The sequence below is a fragment of the Bombus flavifrons genome, chromosome 6 (genome assembly GCF_040668555.2).
Source record: "Bombus flavifrons isolate JBK064 chromosome 6, iyBomFlav1_principal, whole genome shotgun sequence".
Classification (NCBI taxonomy): Eukaryota; Metazoa; Arthropoda; class Insecta; order Hymenoptera; family Apidae; genus Bombus; species Bombus flavifrons.
In genome coordinates, this window is record NC_138447.1 from 5,675,460 (window position 1) to 5,697,589 (window position 22,130).

The 22,130-nt window shown below is 28.4% G+C and overlaps 2 protein-coding genes and 2 long non-coding RNA genes across 7 annotated transcripts; 1 reads left to right on the plus strand and 3 right to left on the minus strand.

The window, feature by feature from the left end:
- The first annotated feature begins 1,907 nt into the window (after positions 1–1,907).
- On the plus strand, positions 1,908–16,963 carry qtc (GRIP domain-containing protein quick-to-court). Of its 3 annotated transcripts, none has more exons than XM_069114640.1 (8): positions 1,908–2,366; positions 5,106–5,641; positions 10,164–10,442; positions 11,074–11,619; positions 12,344–12,580; positions 12,832–12,927; positions 13,962–14,063; positions 15,620–15,983. In XM_069114640.1, exons 2-8 carry the CDS (start codon positions 5,144–5,146, stop codon positions 15,827–15,829), a joined length of 1,968 nt encoding a protein of 655 aa, XP_068970741.1. In that variant the 5' UTR covers positions 1,908–2,366; positions 5,106–5,143; the 3' UTR covers positions 15,830–15,983. The 3 variants fall into 3 exon arrangements, 2 of the variants coding, with proteins under 2 accessions (XP_068970741.1, XP_068970742.1); XR_011173345.1 differs by lacking the exon at positions 1,908–2,366 and adding an exon at positions 16,826–16,963 and having other exon boundaries at positions 4,911–5,641; positions 15,620–15,932; XM_069114641.1 differs by lacking the exons at positions 1,908–2,366; positions 13,962–14,063 and having other exon boundaries at positions 4,913–5,641.
- LOC138180619 (uncharacterized) lies at positions 6,306–7,034 on the minus strand. The gene is made up of 2 exons (XR_011173346.1): positions 6,797–7,034; positions 6,306–6,716 (listed from the first exon to the last, which is right to left on the minus strand). It is a non-coding gene; the product is annotated as an uncharacterized LOC138180619 (long non-coding RNA).
- Positions 15,446–16,095, minus strand: LOC138180620 (uncharacterized). Its single transcript, XR_011173347.1, has 2 exons — positions 15,955–16,095; positions 15,446–15,565 (listed from the first exon to the last, which is right to left on the minus strand). It is a non-coding gene; the product is annotated as an uncharacterized LOC138180620 (long non-coding RNA).
- A 2,857-nt stretch (positions 16,964–19,820) lies between the features above and the next one.
- Positions 19,821–21,891, minus strand: RpL11 (ribosomal protein L11). Of its 2 annotated transcripts, none has more exons than XM_069114660.1 (5): positions 21,868–21,891; positions 21,306–21,449; positions 20,902–21,051; positions 20,679–20,826; positions 19,821–20,014 (listed from the first exon to the last, which is right to left on the minus strand). In XM_069114660.1, exons 1-5 carry the CDS (start codon positions 21,871–21,873, stop codon positions 19,887–19,889), a joined length of 576 nt encoding a protein of 191 aa, XP_068970761.1. In that variant the 5' UTR covers positions 21,874–21,891; the 3' UTR covers positions 19,821–19,886. The 2 variants fall into 2 exon arrangements, with proteins under 2 accessions (XP_068970761.1, XP_068970760.1); XM_069114659.1 differs by lacking the exon at positions 21,868–21,891 and adding an exon at positions 21,666–21,716.
- Between the last annotated feature and the right edge of the window lie 239 nt (positions 21,892–22,130).

A 22,130-nucleotide genomic window follows, 5' to 3' on the forward strand; every position in this document is an offset into this window, starting at 1 on the left:
GTAAACTTAAATAATCATGTTTGAATATTGAACTTATTACCAAAAGAACCAAACCATGTAACTTACCAATCGTAGCATGCATGATTGAATGACGAAATTTCATTGCCTTTGTTTTCATTGCCATGTCATTTGCTTCCTCAAATCCATGAGCAGAATTTGATTTTATGGCTTTGTTCGAATATGAAGCGTTAAACTCTATCCATAGATATATGTTATTAATACATCGCGTTGTAACCGATTGTATTTGAAATAGTTAAGTGAATAGCTAAATGAAAACTGAAGTACTACATTAAAACTTAAAATATAAAATTAAATGTAAATAAGATACCGTTTGAGAGATTTCAAGGTTTAGTTAATATCAGATAAAAAGAAATAAATTTTTAATTATTACGAATTGATAGTGTAACTGTTCTAAATTTATTGTAGAATTGTTATAAATTAATAGCATAATTATTATAAATCGATGGTATATTGTTATAAATTAACAGCAGAATTGTTTTATAAATGGTATATTTTCTTCCAAACCGCAGTGTACACGGTTTCATGTCTGTATGAGTTTGCATGCGAGTTCAATACTTATATACTTGTATACTTATATATACTTGTTATGATACACATACGAAGTGACTTAACCTTGTCAAGATTAGTCGAAAGTTTTCCAATGTAACACAATCAGACCTAAATGTCATAACATAATAATTAAACTGTTAATAAGTAAGTAAAAACGCCAGTTTATGGCAAAAATAATTGTATTATAGTAGTTAAACATGAAATTGACCAAAGGGAAAAGAATTTATATAATATTTCAGTTTGTAATAATAACAGATTTTTCAGAACTCTTTTACAAGATTTTTAATTTTTACAACCGATCATAATATTTTAATTAATTATTAAATATATAAATATCATGTTTTCACACACACACACACAACTCTGTTCTACTGTTTAATATAAGATTATGTTGAAATATTGTTTTCATGTTTCTTACGATAGAATTCCGTTCAATTGAACCTGTCGTGCGACAAATACCTAACTTCTAAGCATTTACAATTTCTGGCTCAGATAAATGATGAATTCAATGACCAAAAATTTATTTAATCGCGCACTACCTAAAGTTTTGTTTAAATAAACGGAGCGCATTCAGATTATTTACAATTGTCGCGGTAACGTTATAAATTATAGAGGGCGTAAGAAACATTGATTTTTAGCGGTCGGTATTTCAGATGAGGTCCCATTTAATTTCACGTCTATTCTGTCTTTAGTTAATGATATAACAGTATATATTACCTGATATTGCATATGATGCCATGACCAGTAAGATGTAATAAGTCCATTTTTATCGTGTTCGACGATTTAATTGAATTACAAATTTTTATATTCGCCATAGCAAATAGAGAGCGTAAGAAACATTCTGATCTTTTTCGAGGTCGGTATTGCAGAATGTGAGACACAAAGTCCTTCGTCGATACTACCATGACAGACGAATATTCATATAGAGTTAGATCTATCCTGTACATACATATATCTCTATCCGTTAAAAAGCCGCCTGCTAACTATCAATAAGTAGTCGTTAGAAACGCCTCTCGCTCACACATTATAATTTCTCATTTGTTTTTATATCGTAATTAAGGAGATCAAAATCAATGAGTCATGTTATCCATGAACGCAACGAAGAACCGAATAAACGAAAAGAAAGAAAAACACCAGGTATTGGTCGTCGGATATGTAACCGCTTATTGGAAAAACTCTCTTCTAGAGGAGAGAAAACAACGACTTTAGTATATTAAAATAACCTGACTTACCTATAATCAGTTAATCGTTATTGTATATGAAACATTGTTAGATGGCGCTAATACACCAAAACCACGACATTGTCAATGATCGGTGCCCATAATACGACATCTCGCGATTGCTCTAATGCAACACTGCTTGCACGAGTCGTGTTAGGATCGTGGGTGGATAATGTTCGGGTAGTGAGCATGTTATTTAATCCTATTCTAAAAGTGCTAAAAGTACGACGATGAGAGTGGTGTTCAGTGGCTTATTCCTCGAATATTCCTTACATAATCCATAAACATTGGTTTGTTAGCATAAACGTATTCTTATAATTTACGTTGTATAACAGATTTAGAATCGCTGAATTAATACTCGCAGCTATATTCAATTCCTACACACGATAAGCCCGCGTGGCACGAATTAACAGTGAAACCAAATGTTCCTTATGCATAATTTTTCTGTGTTTTATCTTCGTTCCTGAGCTCATAATCATAGTAATTGCACATAGGCGTCTATAATATATGTTAAGACTTTCTGAAGACTTGTACAAGCGAAGGAATCTGTTATTATTCCAAATTCATGTTTTAAAGGTAAGATACGATTCTTTACCTGATTTAATTATTACTTTCTAATTGTTAATTACTTCCCATTCGCACGACACGTCATAAGAAACTTACAAAATATGGTAGCTGGTACAACATAGGTAAACTTTATCTATGTAAATTGCTTAATTTGAATCAGTCATGCGTACATCGATTTAATTTCTAATTTTTCTTTCTTTCATATTTTGTAAGAACTAGTCAGAGCAGATGCAAGATTATGTAATAGTTACCAAGCACTTAACGTGAATATTTTAAAAGAAAATAGAGGATGGTAATACCAGATATAAATTTTAAAAGATGTTATCACTATCAACTCGTGCATTTATTTCCTAATCAAAGAAAAATGCAAAGAGTAATATTGTTTCAAGAATTTTAAGGATAATGTGGACACTGCATAATGCTGCAGCATGTTCTTGAAATAGGACACCAAATGATCGATTACTTTATACCAATAGACCTTTCCCTGCTCTAATTCGTGTCGGTTGTGTGCGATGCGATGATACGAAACCACACGAATTTTAGTTACATGACAGAAAATATCAACAAATGTAAAATTCTGCGAATGAATACACGATCGCTGAATGTCAAAATTTCACGTTCTTCGTATGTTGGTAATATTTATGTGAAGATATTGTGGAAAAATATTAACTCATTCAAAAATCATACATGTTTTATCTCTCTCTAAAGTAATGTTAATCTTACAGGTATGTGATAAGAAATAAAAAGCGCATTTTGTAAAAAAGAGATAAGGGTGATATTGAGAAGATAAATACATTTAAATATGTGTGTCTAAAAAAACTGTTGATAATGCAACGTTTATTTAACCATTAATGATGAAGGATACGTAGATAAGTATTTCGTGTTAAATATCAAGCCTTCATCATATAATTATTTATTACGCAAAAAATATTGTTTTTGTTAAAAGACGACATTTGCAAAAGAAGATATTGCAAAAAAATTTCAATTAAAACCAAACGGACGTTAATTAAATAAAAAAATTTGAGATTGTAATTGTAATAACGGTATAACTCCTTTAACCCACTATAGAATAAACCTAATAACCTTTGTTTCTATTATAACGCGTCATTAAAGCTAGAGAAGATGTTTCCTTCACACGATTTCTTTTTTTTTATTATTATTAAAACCTAGTCGAATTACTCTGTGAAAAGGAAGATAGAAACTGCCTTTCCTTCGGGGTGTAAAATTCCGTTCAAATTAGTCAGCATAATTTTTTTACTCAGATTCTTTATTAATTAATTTAACAATAGAACAATTTTCTTTTAATACAATTGATTTCGTAATGATACACAAGTGTAAAACAGTGTAAGATAAATGTAGACACATCTCGGTTAATTGATAATTTCATATCTTATTTCTTGTGTATATACATGTACAATACTTAATGTTTCATTTAATTGTATTTTTAATATTTATGCTACTTTTTCTACACTAGTGTAGATTCTTACCTATCTAATAATTTAAAATAATAACCATCTGAAAACTGACCAACATTTTTCATCTTAAATTGTACGCAGGTTTCAATTGCGACTTTTAGTTTTATATGGCTTGAGTTAATTCTAAAATGTTAAAAATAGGTTATATTTATACTATCTTAATAACTTATAAAAATAATCTAATATTTTTCTGATATATAGTAATAAAGATAGAATAATTTTAGTATTGGTAAAATTTAGAAAAAAAGAAGTATTGCAATAGCTTTAAAATTATAACTGTTTACTTTCTCAAACAATTCAAAACTCTATGAGTTGTACACTCATCTTGTACTAACGAAGAAAATTCATACCGAGCAAATATACTTGTGAACAAATCTGTTACGAACGGAAATAGTTCCATTAAAACGAATAATCCAACGCAATGAATCTTTGTATTATAAAGTCGATATTCTTCAAGTGACCAGTTTTCAGCATGATATAGTTGGTACATCTAGAACTTACAATAACATTTTTCATACAAATAAAATATAAAATTTGTTGTATATCAAAATTAATCACGTAGTCACATTGAAAAAAATATTAGAATGTTTTTTTTATGCAAGCTTGAAATACAATATTCATTTAAAACTTACAAGATAATGAACAAAGTTATAGCTGTATAAACATTGCTATTAGATTCTACTTTTAATAAATATTTGTACCATCATCGACTGATTTTCTACAAATATTGCAGCTAGTTCATTATAAACTCCAATGAATTTCCGGCTTTTGAATGGAGATCTTAAAATGTTAATAAACCACGTTAGTGCTGGTATTATAGTCAAGTATGTATGATCCCGTTTGTTAAACGGGATAGATTCTCACATACTATACAGTTAAACGGTGCAATTTTGAAAACTGAGATACATATAATATTTATTGTTCATTGTGTATTATTAACTACAATACGTGAATACTACATTAGTAGTGACAGTACATTATATTTTATTTATTAACAATATTTTATAATTTTATAATAGATTTATAATTTCGTAAATATATATATATATATATATATATATATATATAATTTATATAATTTTACAACTTTCCATCTGCTATAAAATCGCTATAACCATCGGCTAGATTTTGTTCCTTTTTGACAAGTGACAAAGACAGAATAGGATAAACAATTAAAAATATATGTAATGTGAATATACTTTACTGCTGCTATCCATATATGTACATATTTTCTTATAAGTGAAATTCGACGAAGTTTGATTTTTTCGTACAGGAATTTTACGAAGACATGAGATAAGTTAAATCAACAGGATGGTTCGTCACGGCAGCGAAAGGTCCTTGCATTCCCCGCAATCGATGCATGCTGATTATTCAGCTCATGTAAACAACACCAATGAATCACCCTCGATGGACTTAGAATCGTTAGAATCAGCAACATGTACTGACAACAATAGCAGCACGCTCAAGGTCAATGCCGATAACAGCGTGGTTTACACGACAGAAAGTGCACCGAGTACCGTTCCGTCACCCTCAGTATCTTCGGTATCCTCTTCGTTGGATTCTCGGATTCCACGTCCCTCGCCGACAGGTCTACGTCGTTCGGTTAGCATGCGCATGCGCGGTGAGCGAGTTTCACCGAATCATCCACCACCACCACCCAGTACCGCGGTCACCGCGGGTCTGAGTAGGTCTTATCAACAGTGTCGTCGCTTTAACCTCCTGCACCACCAGCAACACCATCATCTGGACCATCGCACTTTTCCCGTCATCACGGAGAATGGAACCGAATCACCCCGACAACGATCTCTCGTAAGTATTTTAATCTACCTTGTCAACCGATATTAGCCATCTTTCATGTATATTCTATATAAAAATTGCTCCAAGTGGTCTTCTTACATCCTTCTGCAATATTACGCCGTATCCTTCGTTCGATGCAGATCGCAGATGCGTGCTGACAATTGCGTCTTATTGACTATATCCAGACTGCATTATGTTTTCGTGTAATTTATAATGCAATGATTAAAACACAAAAGGTATTGAAAGGTATAGATTGGTAGTGGAAGAAGGATATATGGATGATACGTGCCTTATCAGTGTATATTAAACGCGGTATAAACGAAACTGGTTTTTTGCAAGTGCTAAAGAACTTATTGTCAATCATCGGTACACTTTTGTAGGCAATAATGATGGTAAACTATCGTTTTATTGTTAATAAAATGGTTGAGGTGTAAAACAAGTACGTGTACATAAATCTTTTTTCTTTGTTTCTTGTTCAAATTTTAGTAAACGTGTAACTGTTTATGATTGTAATAATATTTTATGCGTTACACATAACTGTGACAGATATGGAACAGAAAAAAATATATAAATTATAGTAGTAATATTATTTACAGAAAATATTTATTCCAGCTATGATTTTAGTTAATAGTTTTAGTAATTTATGGACTTCATAAAAATATAACTACAGCACATATGCTATATCGAAGCTTCGCTTTATTTTTAAGTTTAATACAGTACAATAAAATTTCCATTGCGCAACTAAACGTTATCTTTTAGTTGAGTCATTAAATAACATAGAATAACGAATAAATTCGAATCGCTCAAACGATGGAGTAAATATAGGCAACTTGCCAAATTCGATTCCCTTTGATATCTTTGACATCATGTTTAATAAAGTCCTTTCGATTCATTCGCTGTAATTGAAAAGTTCATTTATTATTGAATAAACAACTTTCCACTTTCTCTGACCTGAATAAATAAGAAATATTTGCGAAGGATCGTATAAACGTATAACGACCTCCATTATAAGCCGCTTTCCTTCATAGAGACAGACACAAAAGCAAGAGGGACGACGTGTATGCATGAAAAGATGCCTGGCGCTTACCTAGACAAAATTTGAAATATCAATTGTATCTAAATTCAAGTAGATTCAAGATAGCCAACAAAATATGGAGATAGTCTGACCTTTCTGTAAGCAATGCGCCGGCGCACATGAAACCTCTCCATTGTTCCTAGATCGTCGTAGTGCTTCGAGATCGTGCTCGGTATTTATTAACGCTTTAATCCCAATAGGCGTTACGTTGGTTTAACTCTCTCATTCTTAACACTAGCTTCAAACCTCATTCACGGCACGGTCTGTGAATACCATGTACATAATATCAACTTTAATGAAAAACTATCAATAGATTCTGGTGTTGACAGTAATTATCGTCTAGAGTCTAAATTAAGTTGTTAAACATTCCGTAAAGATATATCTACCCATTATTGTATTGATAAACTTTAGATTTGCTTCGTTTTCTTATATATATGTATGTATAATATACAGGGTGGTTGGTAACTGGTGGTACAAGCGGAAAGGGGGTGATTCTACGCGAAAAAAGAAGTCGAAAATATAGGATAAAAATTTTTCGTTTGAGGTTTTGTTTTCGAGAAAATCGACTTTGAATTTTCGCTCGGTACGCGTGCACTTTATCACGTCTCGTTATAACGGATCTCACTGTAGATCGTTGTCTCGATGGAAAAATTAAAAAAAAAAAAAATTTTATTCTATATTTTCGACTTTTTTTCGCGTAGAATCACCCCCTTTCCGCTTGTACCACCAGTTACCAACCACCCTGTATAATGTATATAATAAGAATATAATATAATATAAATGCATTATATATATATTATATCTATTATATATATCTTTACATATACATACATATATATATATATATATATATATATATATATATATATATATGTATGTATATATATATATATATGTATATGTATGTATATATATATGTATGTGTATATATATATATATATATATATATATATATATATCAGTTATCTTATCGTTTGCATAATGTGCATAATACTATTTAGTAATCTGCATAACATTACTCTAATATTAACTGCTCAGTCAGGCGAAAGGGTACAACACTTCTTTCTTCGAACATCGAAGTAGTGAGAAAAATAAAGAACCAAGAAATATTCCGATTATCGACATTTGCGGTATAACAGAAATTGGCGCAATTGTCCGCCAGTGAATGTTGATCTTAGCAGCTACATCAATTTTTGATATTAATAATATACAGTGGTTTATTGAATTGATATTTAATAAACAATAAAAGACCAGCGTTAATATACATTATAGGGAAAATTTCATTGATCTTAGTAGCTAATTCAATTTTTGATATTAATAATATACAGTGGTTTATTGAATTGATATTTAATAAACAATAAAAGACCAGCGTTAATATACATTATAGGGAAAATTTCATTGATCTTAGTAGCTAATTCAATTTTTGATATTAATAATATACAGTGGTTTATTGAATTGATATTTAATAAACAATAAAAGACCAGCGTTAATATACATTATAGGGAAAATTTCATTTGCCTTAAAATTTTTTATTATTTCCTATGTGTTTTATGAAGGGTATTTTCCAATTGATAAAAAATTTTGAGTTAAATAATACCAATGTATATATCGTACTGATGCAAAGATGCATTTTTTTTTTGTTCTAAAAGTTTATATTCTCCTTGTTACAAAAAATATGCCGTCTTTTTCATAGACTACTAAAAATTAATTAATAATTACAGTTTATCTTAAGAATCCGTAGTTGCAATTTATAATTATATTTCCATAACTATTTCTAAAATGTACAATAATTTCAACAGACTTTATACTATCAATTTTATTTCTCACCTCATTATAGGTAATAAAGACGAAATATATTTTTTTACACTCTGACTTACGAGTTTACTTTAGTCCACTTGTCACGAAAAGATAAAATCATTTTGCAACAACGGAAACTAAATTTGCGTGATACATTATTCATTACAAAGTAAGAGCGCGTTTAAGTTTATTTATAATTGACACATTTATCAAGCGTAATCTATTATTGAAAAGTATGTAATTTATAAAATATTTTAGCCACTTTTATTTGAAGACTGTTCTCGTGCAGATTCGACAAGCTTCTCGCCTTTAAGGAAGACTTTCATATCTTTCTGCTCAATGGGGTGTTTGATTTTGCCTCACTTTCAAACCAGACTTCCTAAGTTGCTAGTCAGAGAGCAAGAAAGCTTCTCCTTAAGTCTAAGGTAAATTACCCTTAGGTCAACCAGATATAAAAGCGATGAACTCTTCTTTACGTTTAATCTTTCGAATGCAACCTTAATGTAAACGTGGAATTATTTACTGATTACGAGTGACTGATGTTACGAGATGAATTTTCTTCTTTTTTATTTAACAGTAATGCGATTGTGATAAATAAATGGGGACATTTGAAAATCTTATTTAAAAACCTTGTAAATTAGAAATTACTTAAAATGGAAATCAGACGTGGTAAAAATGACTTGTTTTAACCATTCACAACACTAATTTGCTTGTTAACGTTATTTACTAACTTTTCCAAAACTAATTGTAGTTTTCTATGTATGAGTAACCCTTCTTTATAATGCATTAGTCGAACTATGTGTTCAGCCTTCTTCGGATTCGTATTTCAACTTTATGAACAATATATATCGTATATAATGTACACAACATTTATCTTTATCTTTCTTTTTATTTCTGTGAGAAATTTATAAAATCTCAAGATAATCTTCCAAACTTGATACGTAAAAAACATAGAAAAGGAATTATGGTAATTCGTAACTCTCGACATCATATAAACATCATTTCACATATTTTGAAATACTCTGTGTACTATAACGAAATATATCTATGATCTTTATTACATTGATAAAAGATATTTAACTGTTTACCATAATAATAATTCCTTTCTAGTGTTCCTTTTCTTATTTAATACAGTGTAATATGAAGAAAAAATACAATTTTAGCTACGAAGAAACACTATATCGAAGAAACACTAGTCAAGATGGATATAATCCTGTAAATCATAAATATAAAAAGAAAACAATAATCCTAAAGGATTTGTAATTTATCTTTTGTAAGAAAATACATTTTGTGTAGTTCACTTAACCTGGTTCGCATGATTTAAGTTCCGATAAGATAACGTTCTTTGATATAATGCTTATGCTTTCAATTAATCCAACAGATAGTAACGAAATTATTTATAAAATGACCAGAGTAATATGAGATAATAATTCTGACGAAAAAATTAACCCTTTAAGGACGAACTCTATTACATAAATAAAATTTATAAAATTATACCAAGATCTATTTTTCGGGAGAGACTTTCACTTTCTTTTTGTAGATTGAATGTATAGAATATAACTACTTAATATTACGGAGGTTCAGTTTTAATAAAAGTGGGCCTTAAGGGGTTAAATTACTCGAAATTAATGAAACTATCGTCTGGTTTTTTTTACTCTGCAGAGCCTTTCATTGACCCCGGCGAGGCCGCGACCTGGACACGCGGCCTCCGGAGGATCAAGCACTGGAATTGCCGATGACAGCGATGCAGAAAGCGTAAAAAGTTACGGAAGTGCCTGCAGTACCGCAAGCGCCTGTGACCATGCTACGTTTGCTCTCAACGGTACCACGTGGTCAGGTAGATCACGAAAATACGTTGTTCATTGTTCAAACCATACCGGGGACAATGAACAATACCTTACGCCTACTCAAAGAGCAGCTAGACAAGTTAGAAAATTTCAGGTAAAAACCAACATTGTTTTTCTTTTTTTGGAATGTTCTTCGTTGGAATTTTTACTTAACACTTTATTGTAATAATAAAAACCATTCGTAATGATATCAGTCTGAAACCGCAGACGGTAAGAGAATGTAACGCGTCTAAAGCCTCTAGTTAAGACATGAACTCGCTTCATATTTCTTGTAAATTTCTCTTAAACTTCTATCAAATCGTTTGACTATAAAATATAACAAAATATTACGAGAAATTTTCTATGCAAAAAATATAATACTTTTATGAAATTAGATACGTTCTTCGTATCTGCATATTATTTGTAATTTTTTTCATTTTAACAGTTTAATTAACATTTTAAGTACTTCGTGGAGACGGTCAATATGTTTTTAATACATACCGATTATTATGTACCGATATGTAATTCGATATGTAAGTTGCTAAGCTAAGAAAAGGTGTCTTTTTATACTTTGTCATGGTATTCAAGTATTTTTACCCTTTGGTTAAATAAATAAAATAAATGTCACCTCGTAATATTAATAATATGGTGCATATAGCACCTTCGCCGTATCATTTATCATCGTAATAAGAACAAGAACATCTATTTTGAATAATATAAATCATTATAAAAATCATATTATTCAGGCTTTGTTAAAAGAAGCGCGAAAGGAGATTGAAGAGAAAGACCAGGAGATATTTCGACTAACGAAGGAAGTAGTGGAATTAAGATTATACAAAGCTTCTCTGAATAGCCCCGACGAAAGAACGGATAGTAGCGATGCTCTCACTGTACGAGAGAACAATCCTTTTTCACCTGAATCGCCAAGCAAGGATTTACCGGACGAAGGTACACTACAAAAGGTCGCAAGTCCAGAAACTCCAGAAAAATGTGCCCCCTCTGATCTACCTTCCTCTCTTGCGGACTCGGGTCACTTTGAAGACGGATCCGTCCATTCGAAAGATTCTGTATATATACCGGAGGTGCAACCAGAAAGTACACATGTTACTGCAACGCCTAATACAGTTCCCGAAAATAGTACTTCCGATACGTTTGTAAGATCCGCTGCAGAAATACCAGAAAGAGATGAAGTGAGACGCAAGTTGGTGAATCTTTATGAAAGTAGAATTGAAGAAATGCATCGTAGACATGTTGATGAACTTCAAGAACTCAAGCAAAAACACAACGACAAGGTATATATCTCAAATAAAATAGTCATATTGTTGAATATTTATAATTGAATAAAAAATAAACAAAATGAAAGATTCGTATTTGATCTGGTTTAGTCAAAGAAGTCTAGTTTATAAGAACATAGAACGGTTAATAAAATGTAAAACAGTAATGATAATGGTTTCATATTTTTATGTATAGTAAAGATCATAACTAAATCAATAATCGCAAATTTTTTAATATATAACATATCTTTAACGTCATATAAAAGACATTGCAAAACATCTTTGTATACGTATTGATTCACAATATCATTAATTTGGTGCAATGAGGTAACACCTTCGTATTTTATTGCCCGCTTTACATGAACACAGCACTGAGAAATTCGATCGGTGCAGATCCTATAGTATCGCTAAATATTTGGAAAATTATTGATTATTTAAATACACAAATATTAATTTAATTTAATTTCTTTTTACTTAAGCACCACCGATATCTTAATATGAAACTTTTGTATAGTTCTGAAATGTTTATGATATAAAATAATAAATGTTTTTTAAAAGCAAAAATTCTAAGTAGACTTCTAAATTAGAAATTTATTAGTCTTAATGTTACATGATAAGTAAAATGCCAGAATTACAGTAAAAATAGAAATAAATTGTTTACATAAGAATGCATTAACAAATAACATACATTAATACAATATGTATTTTAAAAATTGGCATAATGAATTGCTTTATATTACAGGTGGAAAGTTTATTGAATCAATTGGCTGAAGTTAATACACGTTACTGCGAAGTGAGGCCTTCTGTTGATGCTGCAGAAGCTCGTGCTCGTGAATTAGAAGCGGAACTAGAAACCGTGAAAACGGAACTTTCTGAACAAAAAGCTTTGTTAAACGAGCAAGAAGAAAGAAATAAACAAATGTACCTGAGAATGTATGCCAAAGGACAGGAAGCTGCACGCCTAGAACAAGCTGATCAGGTGCGTTGCACGTTGATCATTACATTGAATCTATAAACATGAAACAAAATTTCATAATATATTAACTGTATTATTTTTTTAAAAGATAACAAAAAAATGTCTGTAATATTCAATATCTCGATACAAAGTTTTAATGCTTTTAACTTTTTTAGTATTTTTTAGTATTTTATGTTTACTATTTTTAGTATTTTTTAAACGCATAAATAAAAACTAAAAATTAAAAATTTTAATAAAATTGATATTTATTACAGATATATGAACATGCGCATCAAACACCACCAAAGGTTACTGTTGCAGAGCTACTTCAACAATTAACAATTACACAAGCAGAATTAGAAAATATCAAGGTAAATGTTTTTGCTTTAGTTACGATGTTTACTTTCATGCAGGGAATTCCTCTCACTAGTTAACTCAAAAGCACCGCCGATCACATCGCACATCATACATTCCCGTTTTCACTTTACAATTACATGTACACACAGCTATACAACCGTGTCTACTTTGACACAGAGGCGATATTGGCTTCTAATATATGTATGTACATTTGTACATTATATATATACGTATACTGACACGATGTTACCGCCGTGATATGATTGTTGGTGCTGTCTTTGAGTTAACTAGTAAAAGGATCGCCTTATATATAGTTAATACTTATGATAGTAATATACACAGTGCACATTAAAAGTGAAAGAATAAAATTCTTTATGCCTGACGTCATTTATAATTGAAGCTTTATCTTTATTGCTATATAAAATATGTAGCATGAACTTCATTTTAACACATATTAAAATTTGTTATAACTTGTATAATAACACTAAATTATACTATTAATATGATAACAATGTATTTATAATAACAAGCAATATTTAACATAATTATTATTTATAATATCAAAGATAATTTTGAATTTTGAATTTAAAACATCTGTATTATCGGATTTAAAATATTTTAAACATATATTGTTTACTGATATCATTTATTTGTTGATTTTATCAATTTCTTTTTTTTTTGTTGCACTCACAATCAGCATTATTTAATTACTTTAACTATCTTTTTCACATATAAACTCTAAAAACATTTCAATAGGATATTTTATACTTCTTTGTAGTATAACAACAATTTAAAATTGTATACAGTACCATTTATTATTTTATATTTTTCACACTGTCTACATAAGTTTGAAATCCGTTCATAGAGAGATTTAAAAAATTACAACTTTTTAATACTTTTAAATAATGCATAATAATTCAATATAAATAAAAAAGATACAATTTAGGAATCAGTGTTGTTTGCGCATCACTTTCTGTGCATCTCTGTCATTCACAATTCTCTTGTACTAATGATGTGCCACTTTTTTTGGTCGCCGCTCACACTCCAGGACACAAGCTACTCGCCTGAACCTCACATTTCAGCCGATCGTAGCCAAAGTTTATTAAGTGCTCAGGAGGCTGTTTCTCTCTGGGTCCTTGGCACACGTAAGGTCTGTATTTTTGCTGAATCGCCACGTGATGCAATTCTCATCCACTGTTTTTTAAGCATTTATGTTGTATTTGTTCACGTACAAATGCACAAACAAACGAATATTTCTTTTTTTTTCTATTTTTGCCCTTTTGAGGTTTTTTTTGCAAAATGATGGATTCTTATAATATCAAATGTTTATTAGTAGAATATCTGCATTTCTCTCCTTAGCAAGGAACAAAATAAAATTGTTAATTTTATAAATTTTACTATTTGAATAAACCTTTCACTGTTATTTATTCATTTCCACTTTATATTTTGTTCTAATATTATTGTTAATGTCATCCTGATTATTATCATTAATTTTGTAGTAACACCACATAATTATTGTTCAGAACATGTATACCCAAAGAGATCTTTTTATATATTTGTATATATCGTGTTTCAATTTATTTTTATACATAATTTATTTTATTATATCTTGAACAATTTTTTTATCAACCTGTATATATATCCTAAATTCCACAAGCATGAAATTAAATATAAAATAAATGTTTAAGCATAATGTTAAATAGTTTATATGAATGCATATATTTTTATTTTTCTAAAAAAGTAGAATATAATTCATAGTTATATTAAGTGCAATTAGTATGTCAGTTACATATAACAGAAACTTATATAATACTAATATCAATTTTAGTCAATATATTAAGTATTTTTTTCATAATAACTTTTATATATAATCAACAATCATATTGTTTATTAAAAATAGCTTAGCCGTATAATAACCAACATTTATAGGTACCTGCTTTTTGCTTACAGAAAAAAAACTTATAAAAAATATAAATAAAAAGTAGAAATTATTCTGAATTTGTAAAGAGATTTTATCATTTTGATAATTATTAAAAACAAAAGCTTATTAGCTTTTAAACTATAATAGTGGCAAGAATTGGTTTCACGTGCTTTCATTTGTAAGTTATACATATTAGGAACTTATATTTATGAGAGAATGTATTTACAATTGAAATGCTTCGCCACAGCGATTGCATGCGAATTGTTATTGTTAAGCACAAATGTAGGTGGTTCCTGTTATTATGCAGTATTATTAGGTCAATACAGATTATTTTGTGCACTTGAAAGAAACAGCCTCTTATTATCCTTCAGTTAATGTAAGTTTGCACGTGCTTAAGCATCACATGCTTGTACCATTTCATACAAATCACATCACTATAATCATGTCAAATCCTGAAAAAAAGACAACTTTACATAATATACATGTATATACATGTCTACATACATATATATATTTTAATATAGTTTTCCATTCAATGTGTATTTATAGCTTTCAATAACTTACATTTATTGTTATATATATATATATATATATATATATATATATATATATATATATATATATATATATTTAATCGCTCATTTTTCATTCATTTGACACCATATCTGAATCTAATATTTACAGTACACAATCAAGGAATGTATCAAATTTTAAACAGCACATAAGTTAATCTGTAAAGAGAAAGTTATTAAAAATATTATTAGCAAATATAATTTTTTCAACAGGCAATGTATCGACGTATCATAGAAGCGCGAAATAATCAAGGTGCCCTTGATCCAGAGATCACATTGCAGTTCCTAAAATCGGCGATTTACTATTTCTTAACGGATAAAGAAAATCATCATGGGCATCTGAACGCAATTGAAAGCATTCTAGGATTCACAGAAGTTGAAAAGCACAATATTGATAAAATATATCGATCAATAAGAAAGTAATATTTATAACATTTTAATTATTAAATTTTAATGCATACAGATCTAGGATTTCCGGACAATTCGTTTATTCTTAGAAAATGCCAACTGAAAAATATGTAAACAGGTATGAATTATCTTTGACTTACATTTTGTTTGAAATCAGTCTACATAAACTATGAGTTACATACTTGCATTAGTAAAATAACATATAATATCGTTGTGCAGTCACGAACAAAAATATTGGCATACTGTTTAAAACAGTATACATTTTTTTAAATTGGATCAAATGATTTGATTTTTTTAAAGATGTTAGAAGGTTAGTCGACAGTTGGTCGGAATATAGTAAAGGTCATTTTTTACGACTTCTTTATCTGGGCCTGTAATAAAAATTTTAACAGAACATTTTAAAGAGTTATGTCAGCTATATACTTGCTAAAAATTTTATCGAAATCGGTCGATGCAAAAACAAACAACAGGTATCGAAAGATGAACAAAAATGTAGATTTATTATCGTTACGAAAACTGTGAGTTTCATAATTTTTAACCTTTATAGCTTATAGCAACGTTAACAGATTTTGACGAAATTTTCATCATATATATAACTAACATAAATCAACAAAGTATACTTTTTAAATTTTTATTACTGGCTCAGATAAAAAAGTTGTAAAAAATGACCTTTACTATTTGCTTCGTGATTTCGACCAACCGTCGATCAACCTTCTAACTTCTCTAAGTAAAGTCGATTGGTTCAATTTTAAAAAAGTTATTTTGCTTTAAAGGCTGTGCCAATACTTTTGTTCGTGACCTTATATATTTTTATAACTGATGACGTGAAATTTTATTTTACCTGAAATCCGGTATAAAACATTCATATCATGTATTTTACTCACTTTTTCTTTTCTTTCTTTTCAAATTAATTCGTTTAACCAATAAGAAAGTCATTATTCAGTTACCTTCACTGATTTTATTTATTTCGCATAAATCATTTAACAGTTAACTGTATTATAAATTTCTTAGATTGATAATATGGAGAATTGTTACTTGCTATATCCAGGAAATGATAACTTACAATGATAAGAATATTTTTTTACATCATGTTCTGTGACTTTCTAATTTTATGTAATATGAAGATTCAATGGAATACAATTTCATGAACATATATAAATATGTTAAAAATATATATAAATTTGTTTTTATTATATTATGACTAAAATAATTTGCACATAAATACTTTAACATATTTTTATTCAATATATAGCAATTGCAAAAATTCTCTCTCTCTCTCTTCCTTTCTCTAAATACGTTTTAAATAACAAAACTTTACATTTTATATAAATGTAATTTACTAAGTTATTTTCTACAACAAAAAGTAAATAGATTTTGAATTATGTTCTTCTAAATTTAGAATTAACTTATTGTATGTAGATCTTCAATTTGACTAATTCGGTCATTAAAATTGTTACACTGACATAAACATATGTTTAAAAATTTTCTGAATATTGAAAATGAATAATAAATGATAAATATTTATTTTAAATGTATAAAATATTATGAAAATATTTGTTTGGTATGTTTTAAAAATAAAACATGTCAAAAAAATATAGTAACATTGTGTAAAGTGCTTAACATATGTTATAATGCTTATAACATAAGCTATCAAGAGTAATTCTTCTATTTAGTGTTATTAGTTTGGTATTTAATTGACTCAGATAAACATGTATTAAAAATGAAAAGTGATATAAAATGTATATACATATATGTATAAATGTATGAAGTATAGAGTACAGTAAATGATTTAATCCTTTGCATTGCACTTGAAATTATTGGTTGACAATACATTAGCTAATATATTACATAGTAATAACTAATAATCACAATTCTCACCATAAAAAATATTAAAAGGTTTTTATAAACGTATAACATGCATTACATTATGTAACATATTGTACAAATTATACTATCACATTCAGTATTATTACATGTTTGATATATTAAATGTATGTTATATAAAATACACTTTATGTAATATACATATATGTTTGATGTGTTAACTTTATTTATCAATAATACAACCAATGCAAAAGATTAAATATATTTACGTATCTATGGTAAAGGGAAAAAATTTATCAATTCTACTGTGGAAAGTAGAAAGCATTATGTATTTGTATAATTTACCATGGCATAAACATTATATTGAATTAATTGTACAGAATGTGAGTTAATGTTACAAGATTATTTAAATTCTTCAACATATATCTAATTGTTATTAAGAAGAATATAGTATATATAAATATTTAATTATATTATTAAGAATATGGCGTCCAGATAAACAAACAATTTGGAGACTGAGGGATATATCTTGCCTTTTTATCTGTCTGATTACGTCGAGTTAGGTAAATAAGAGAGAGTATTATAGTGCAATGGTGTAACTATTTATGGATGTCACATGTGAATATTAAAAGCACATTTCTTATATATCTGTTATAATTCTATTTCATGTTTTGAAATGATTGACTATATATACCATTAGATCAAAACCAAAGATAAATTTAAATAGTAAAAAATTATTAAACATAAATTGCAGATTACAGAAAAAAAATCATATATGCTTTGCTATATTGCTGTCAAGTATCCTAATATTAATTAGGTAATAGAGTTCCAAAAAATTAACCTTATGCATCAAGTTTTATTACTATTTCATAATAGTATTACGGTATAAGGGTACTGGAAAATAAGCTTATTCTCATATAATAAGCTGATGTGTTTATAATAATGTCAGTCATTCAATAATACAAGTTTTAGTATAATATATTCCAGAAAGTAAAAGTTATATAAGTGTTTCATACAGAAATGTTTGCACTTTTGTATCATTTGAGTTAGAACTATTACAAATAAATTATTTATTATCATAACTAAGTTTAATAGGTACTTGGAATAAAAATTTATATTACCAATTTTTTTACTTAAATTACACAAATTTAAAAGATTAAATTAATGTACTAATATAGTTTTCCAATACCCTGAGTATTTTAATTTTATAGATATATGTTAAAGGTAAATGATAAAAAAATAAAATATAATGATTAGGTAAATATTAAATTGTGATTTCCATTTCGGAAAATATATTTAGAATATGTTTGTAATAAAAGTGTGAACGCTTTGCTTTAGTTATCGTTATTATTTGAAATTGAAGAGTCTAATATGTTTCATGCGTATCATAAAAAAAAATAAAATTTGAAATCGAAAGGGAAATACGTGACAAAATTAGTTTTAAATGATGTGTTCACATCTCTAAGTAGTATCTTTGCTCTAAAAGATATGCAGAACTACAACTTTGAAGTTCCTTTCTCATAATTTAAAATTAACCATGTGCTCACTTAAAAGTCAAAATATTCAACGAGGTTCCAGTTTCCATATTAATTTATTTACTCATAATTTCTGTAAAAAAGTAGCATAAATAAATAAGACATATATAAAAAATAAAACATAGGATCATGTACTGATACAACAAGGCCTTTTGTATTTTCACATTCTATACTATCACTACTACGGTTTTCACAAATCTGATCTGATAATTATTTGAAGAACTAAATGTTAAGCTAAAACCAATGCCTTAGTTATCCATGGCGTAGATTGTATGTGGAATATTCTTATGTTATCTTCTTTATGGAAACATGAATGTGTAACAAAATATTCTACTCATGTATTAACGCACTGGTGACGATATAATAGTCATTAATAAAGTCTATAAAATTCTAATTTATTAGTGTGTATCTACTTGTTATAACCTTTCCTTATCATAATACGAAGTATTACGTCACCGATTCTTAATTTGAAGCAAGTTTCGTAATAAAATTAATAATTGAATAACTTTATACAATTTATAAAATTCCGTTTCTAATATTTTTATAAAACATTAATATTATAAAATTGGCATTCAAATTATGCTTCTTAAACAAATAACGTACTTATAAGCATGATAGTAAAATATGTGATGGAGGTATTAATAAAATTTGATTAAACAAATAGTTTATTTTTAAAATTTTTATGAAAGAACTGTAAAATACAAATATGTATATTACTTCTTCCCAGCTATAATAATACCATCATACTTCTGTTGAAACCATTTCATTGCATCTTCTTTGGTAAGTCTATGTTGGAAACCAACTTTACCAGTTTTCCTCCTCCTGTGAGCTACATTGAAACCTTAACAGAAGAAAATATTGCAAACTGTATATAAAAGAACATTTATTTGATTATACTGTAATATAGCTTGATTTAATTTTTACAGTTATAATATACACAAGCTAATGTACCATTTATATTAATTAAAATAAATCTATGCATATAGATTGTAAATAAAGGTAATGGTATGAAAAAATCGGTTGACTTATTCAAAACTAATAATTCAGACATTAAGGCATTCAGTTATGATACCTCTCAAGATCTGAAGGTCAAGGACTGAATGTCTATGTCATCTACAGAGATTTATATCCTTTATTAAATTTTTGATTAGAACAAAAAAAAAGGTCATTTTGTTAGAGATATGAATTATAAGATAAAGTGTCTACAGCATCAAACAGCTTTTAGTTCTAAAATTAAGTAAATTCTGTAATTTACTCTTAATTTATCAAAATAGAATTATAATAACAATGTTAATATTCAAATAAATATGAATCTAAACTGTAGCTTCATTTAAGTAACACACCCAGTATTATAAGTGGGCATGAGTTGCAAATACGAAGCCTATATTCTAGCACATATTGTATAAATATAGATACAACTTGAATATAATAGTAACTATTATGCCAGATGTGCATATATTTAATATATTGATTTATTATAGAATATCAAATGGTAATAAACTAACCTGGTCGTCCAAGTACAACATAGAAATCCAAGCCATAAATACCAATGCTGGGATCATATTTAATTCCTAAGTCAATGTGTTCTTGAATACCAAAACCAAAGTTTCCAGTGCCAGAGAAATTTTCTTTCCTCAATTCATATTCCCGTACCTTTAAAAGGAAAAGCAAAATTGAACACTTAAAAAGAAATTGAATGTAAAACATTCTTATCAGTGATAGAATTACCTTCAATCCACGTTCAAGAATTTCCTCTGCTTTAGCACCTCGTACTGTACAATGTACTGCAATTTTTTCATTACGGCGAATGCCAAATGAACGCACAGTGTATCTTGCTTTAGAAAAAACAGGTTGCTGTCCAGTTAATTGTTCTAACACCTACAAAAATTTGAAAAATCTTAATAGAATTGAAAGGTTTGTTCCTTAATTTGAAAATCGTTATTTATATTAATCTATATTTAATTACAAAAAAGATTAATTTTTAAGAAATCAACTTTTATTATTCGAGATATAGAAACATATATATAGTACATATATATTTATATGTCAATAATTATGATGTAATAAAAGAACACGAAGAAGTTAAAACAATTTGAAATGTACAAAATACAAATAACATCTATAATTATTACCTTTGCAGCACGAGTGAGTCTATCACCAGATTCACCGACACAGATGTTTAAACAAAGTTTACGAATGCGTACTTCACGCATAACATTCTTGGATGAATCCTTTGGCTCTTTCCGCACTTTTTTTGCTACCACTTTCTTTACATCCTGTAAAAAAGTTTGTCAATACGCTTCATTTAATGAAAACTGTTCATTTTAAATACTGTATACAAAAGTAAAAAATATTCGAAATATTGACTTGTTTTATAACAATAAATTATGATATCAAGATGTTCAATCTATTCATATTAATTTCTTGAACTAGTATTATAAGCAACTATTTTATAAGTCTTATAAACATCATAAAACAAATTTAGGTTAGACTCGCAAACATGCTGATAAACCTCGCCTAACTGTCATATATAAAACTTTAAAGATTAAGGTATTAATGAAAAAGAAATTGATCAATGTTAAATTAGTTAATATGATTTCTTTGTAATATATAAACAATCTTCCTTTTAGGCATGATGTCTTTGATATTTAAAGATTATAAAATTTGTTTTCAAAACGACGACTCCACACTCACCGCCATGATGAAGAGAAAAGAACGGAACTACGCACGCGCACAAATCACGATGCATTCTGGTGAGTACTAGAAGAATGTGATTCTAAAGTAAGAAATTGCCAAATTAATAAAAGTAAATTTAAAATAAAATTAAAACATGTTGTTTATCCACATAATAATAAAAAATAATAATCCGATAATATAAAAACAGGATTATTTAGAACATTTGTAATTAAAAGATATTCAAATGCTGTTATAGCTTCTATGTATAAATTATAATTGTG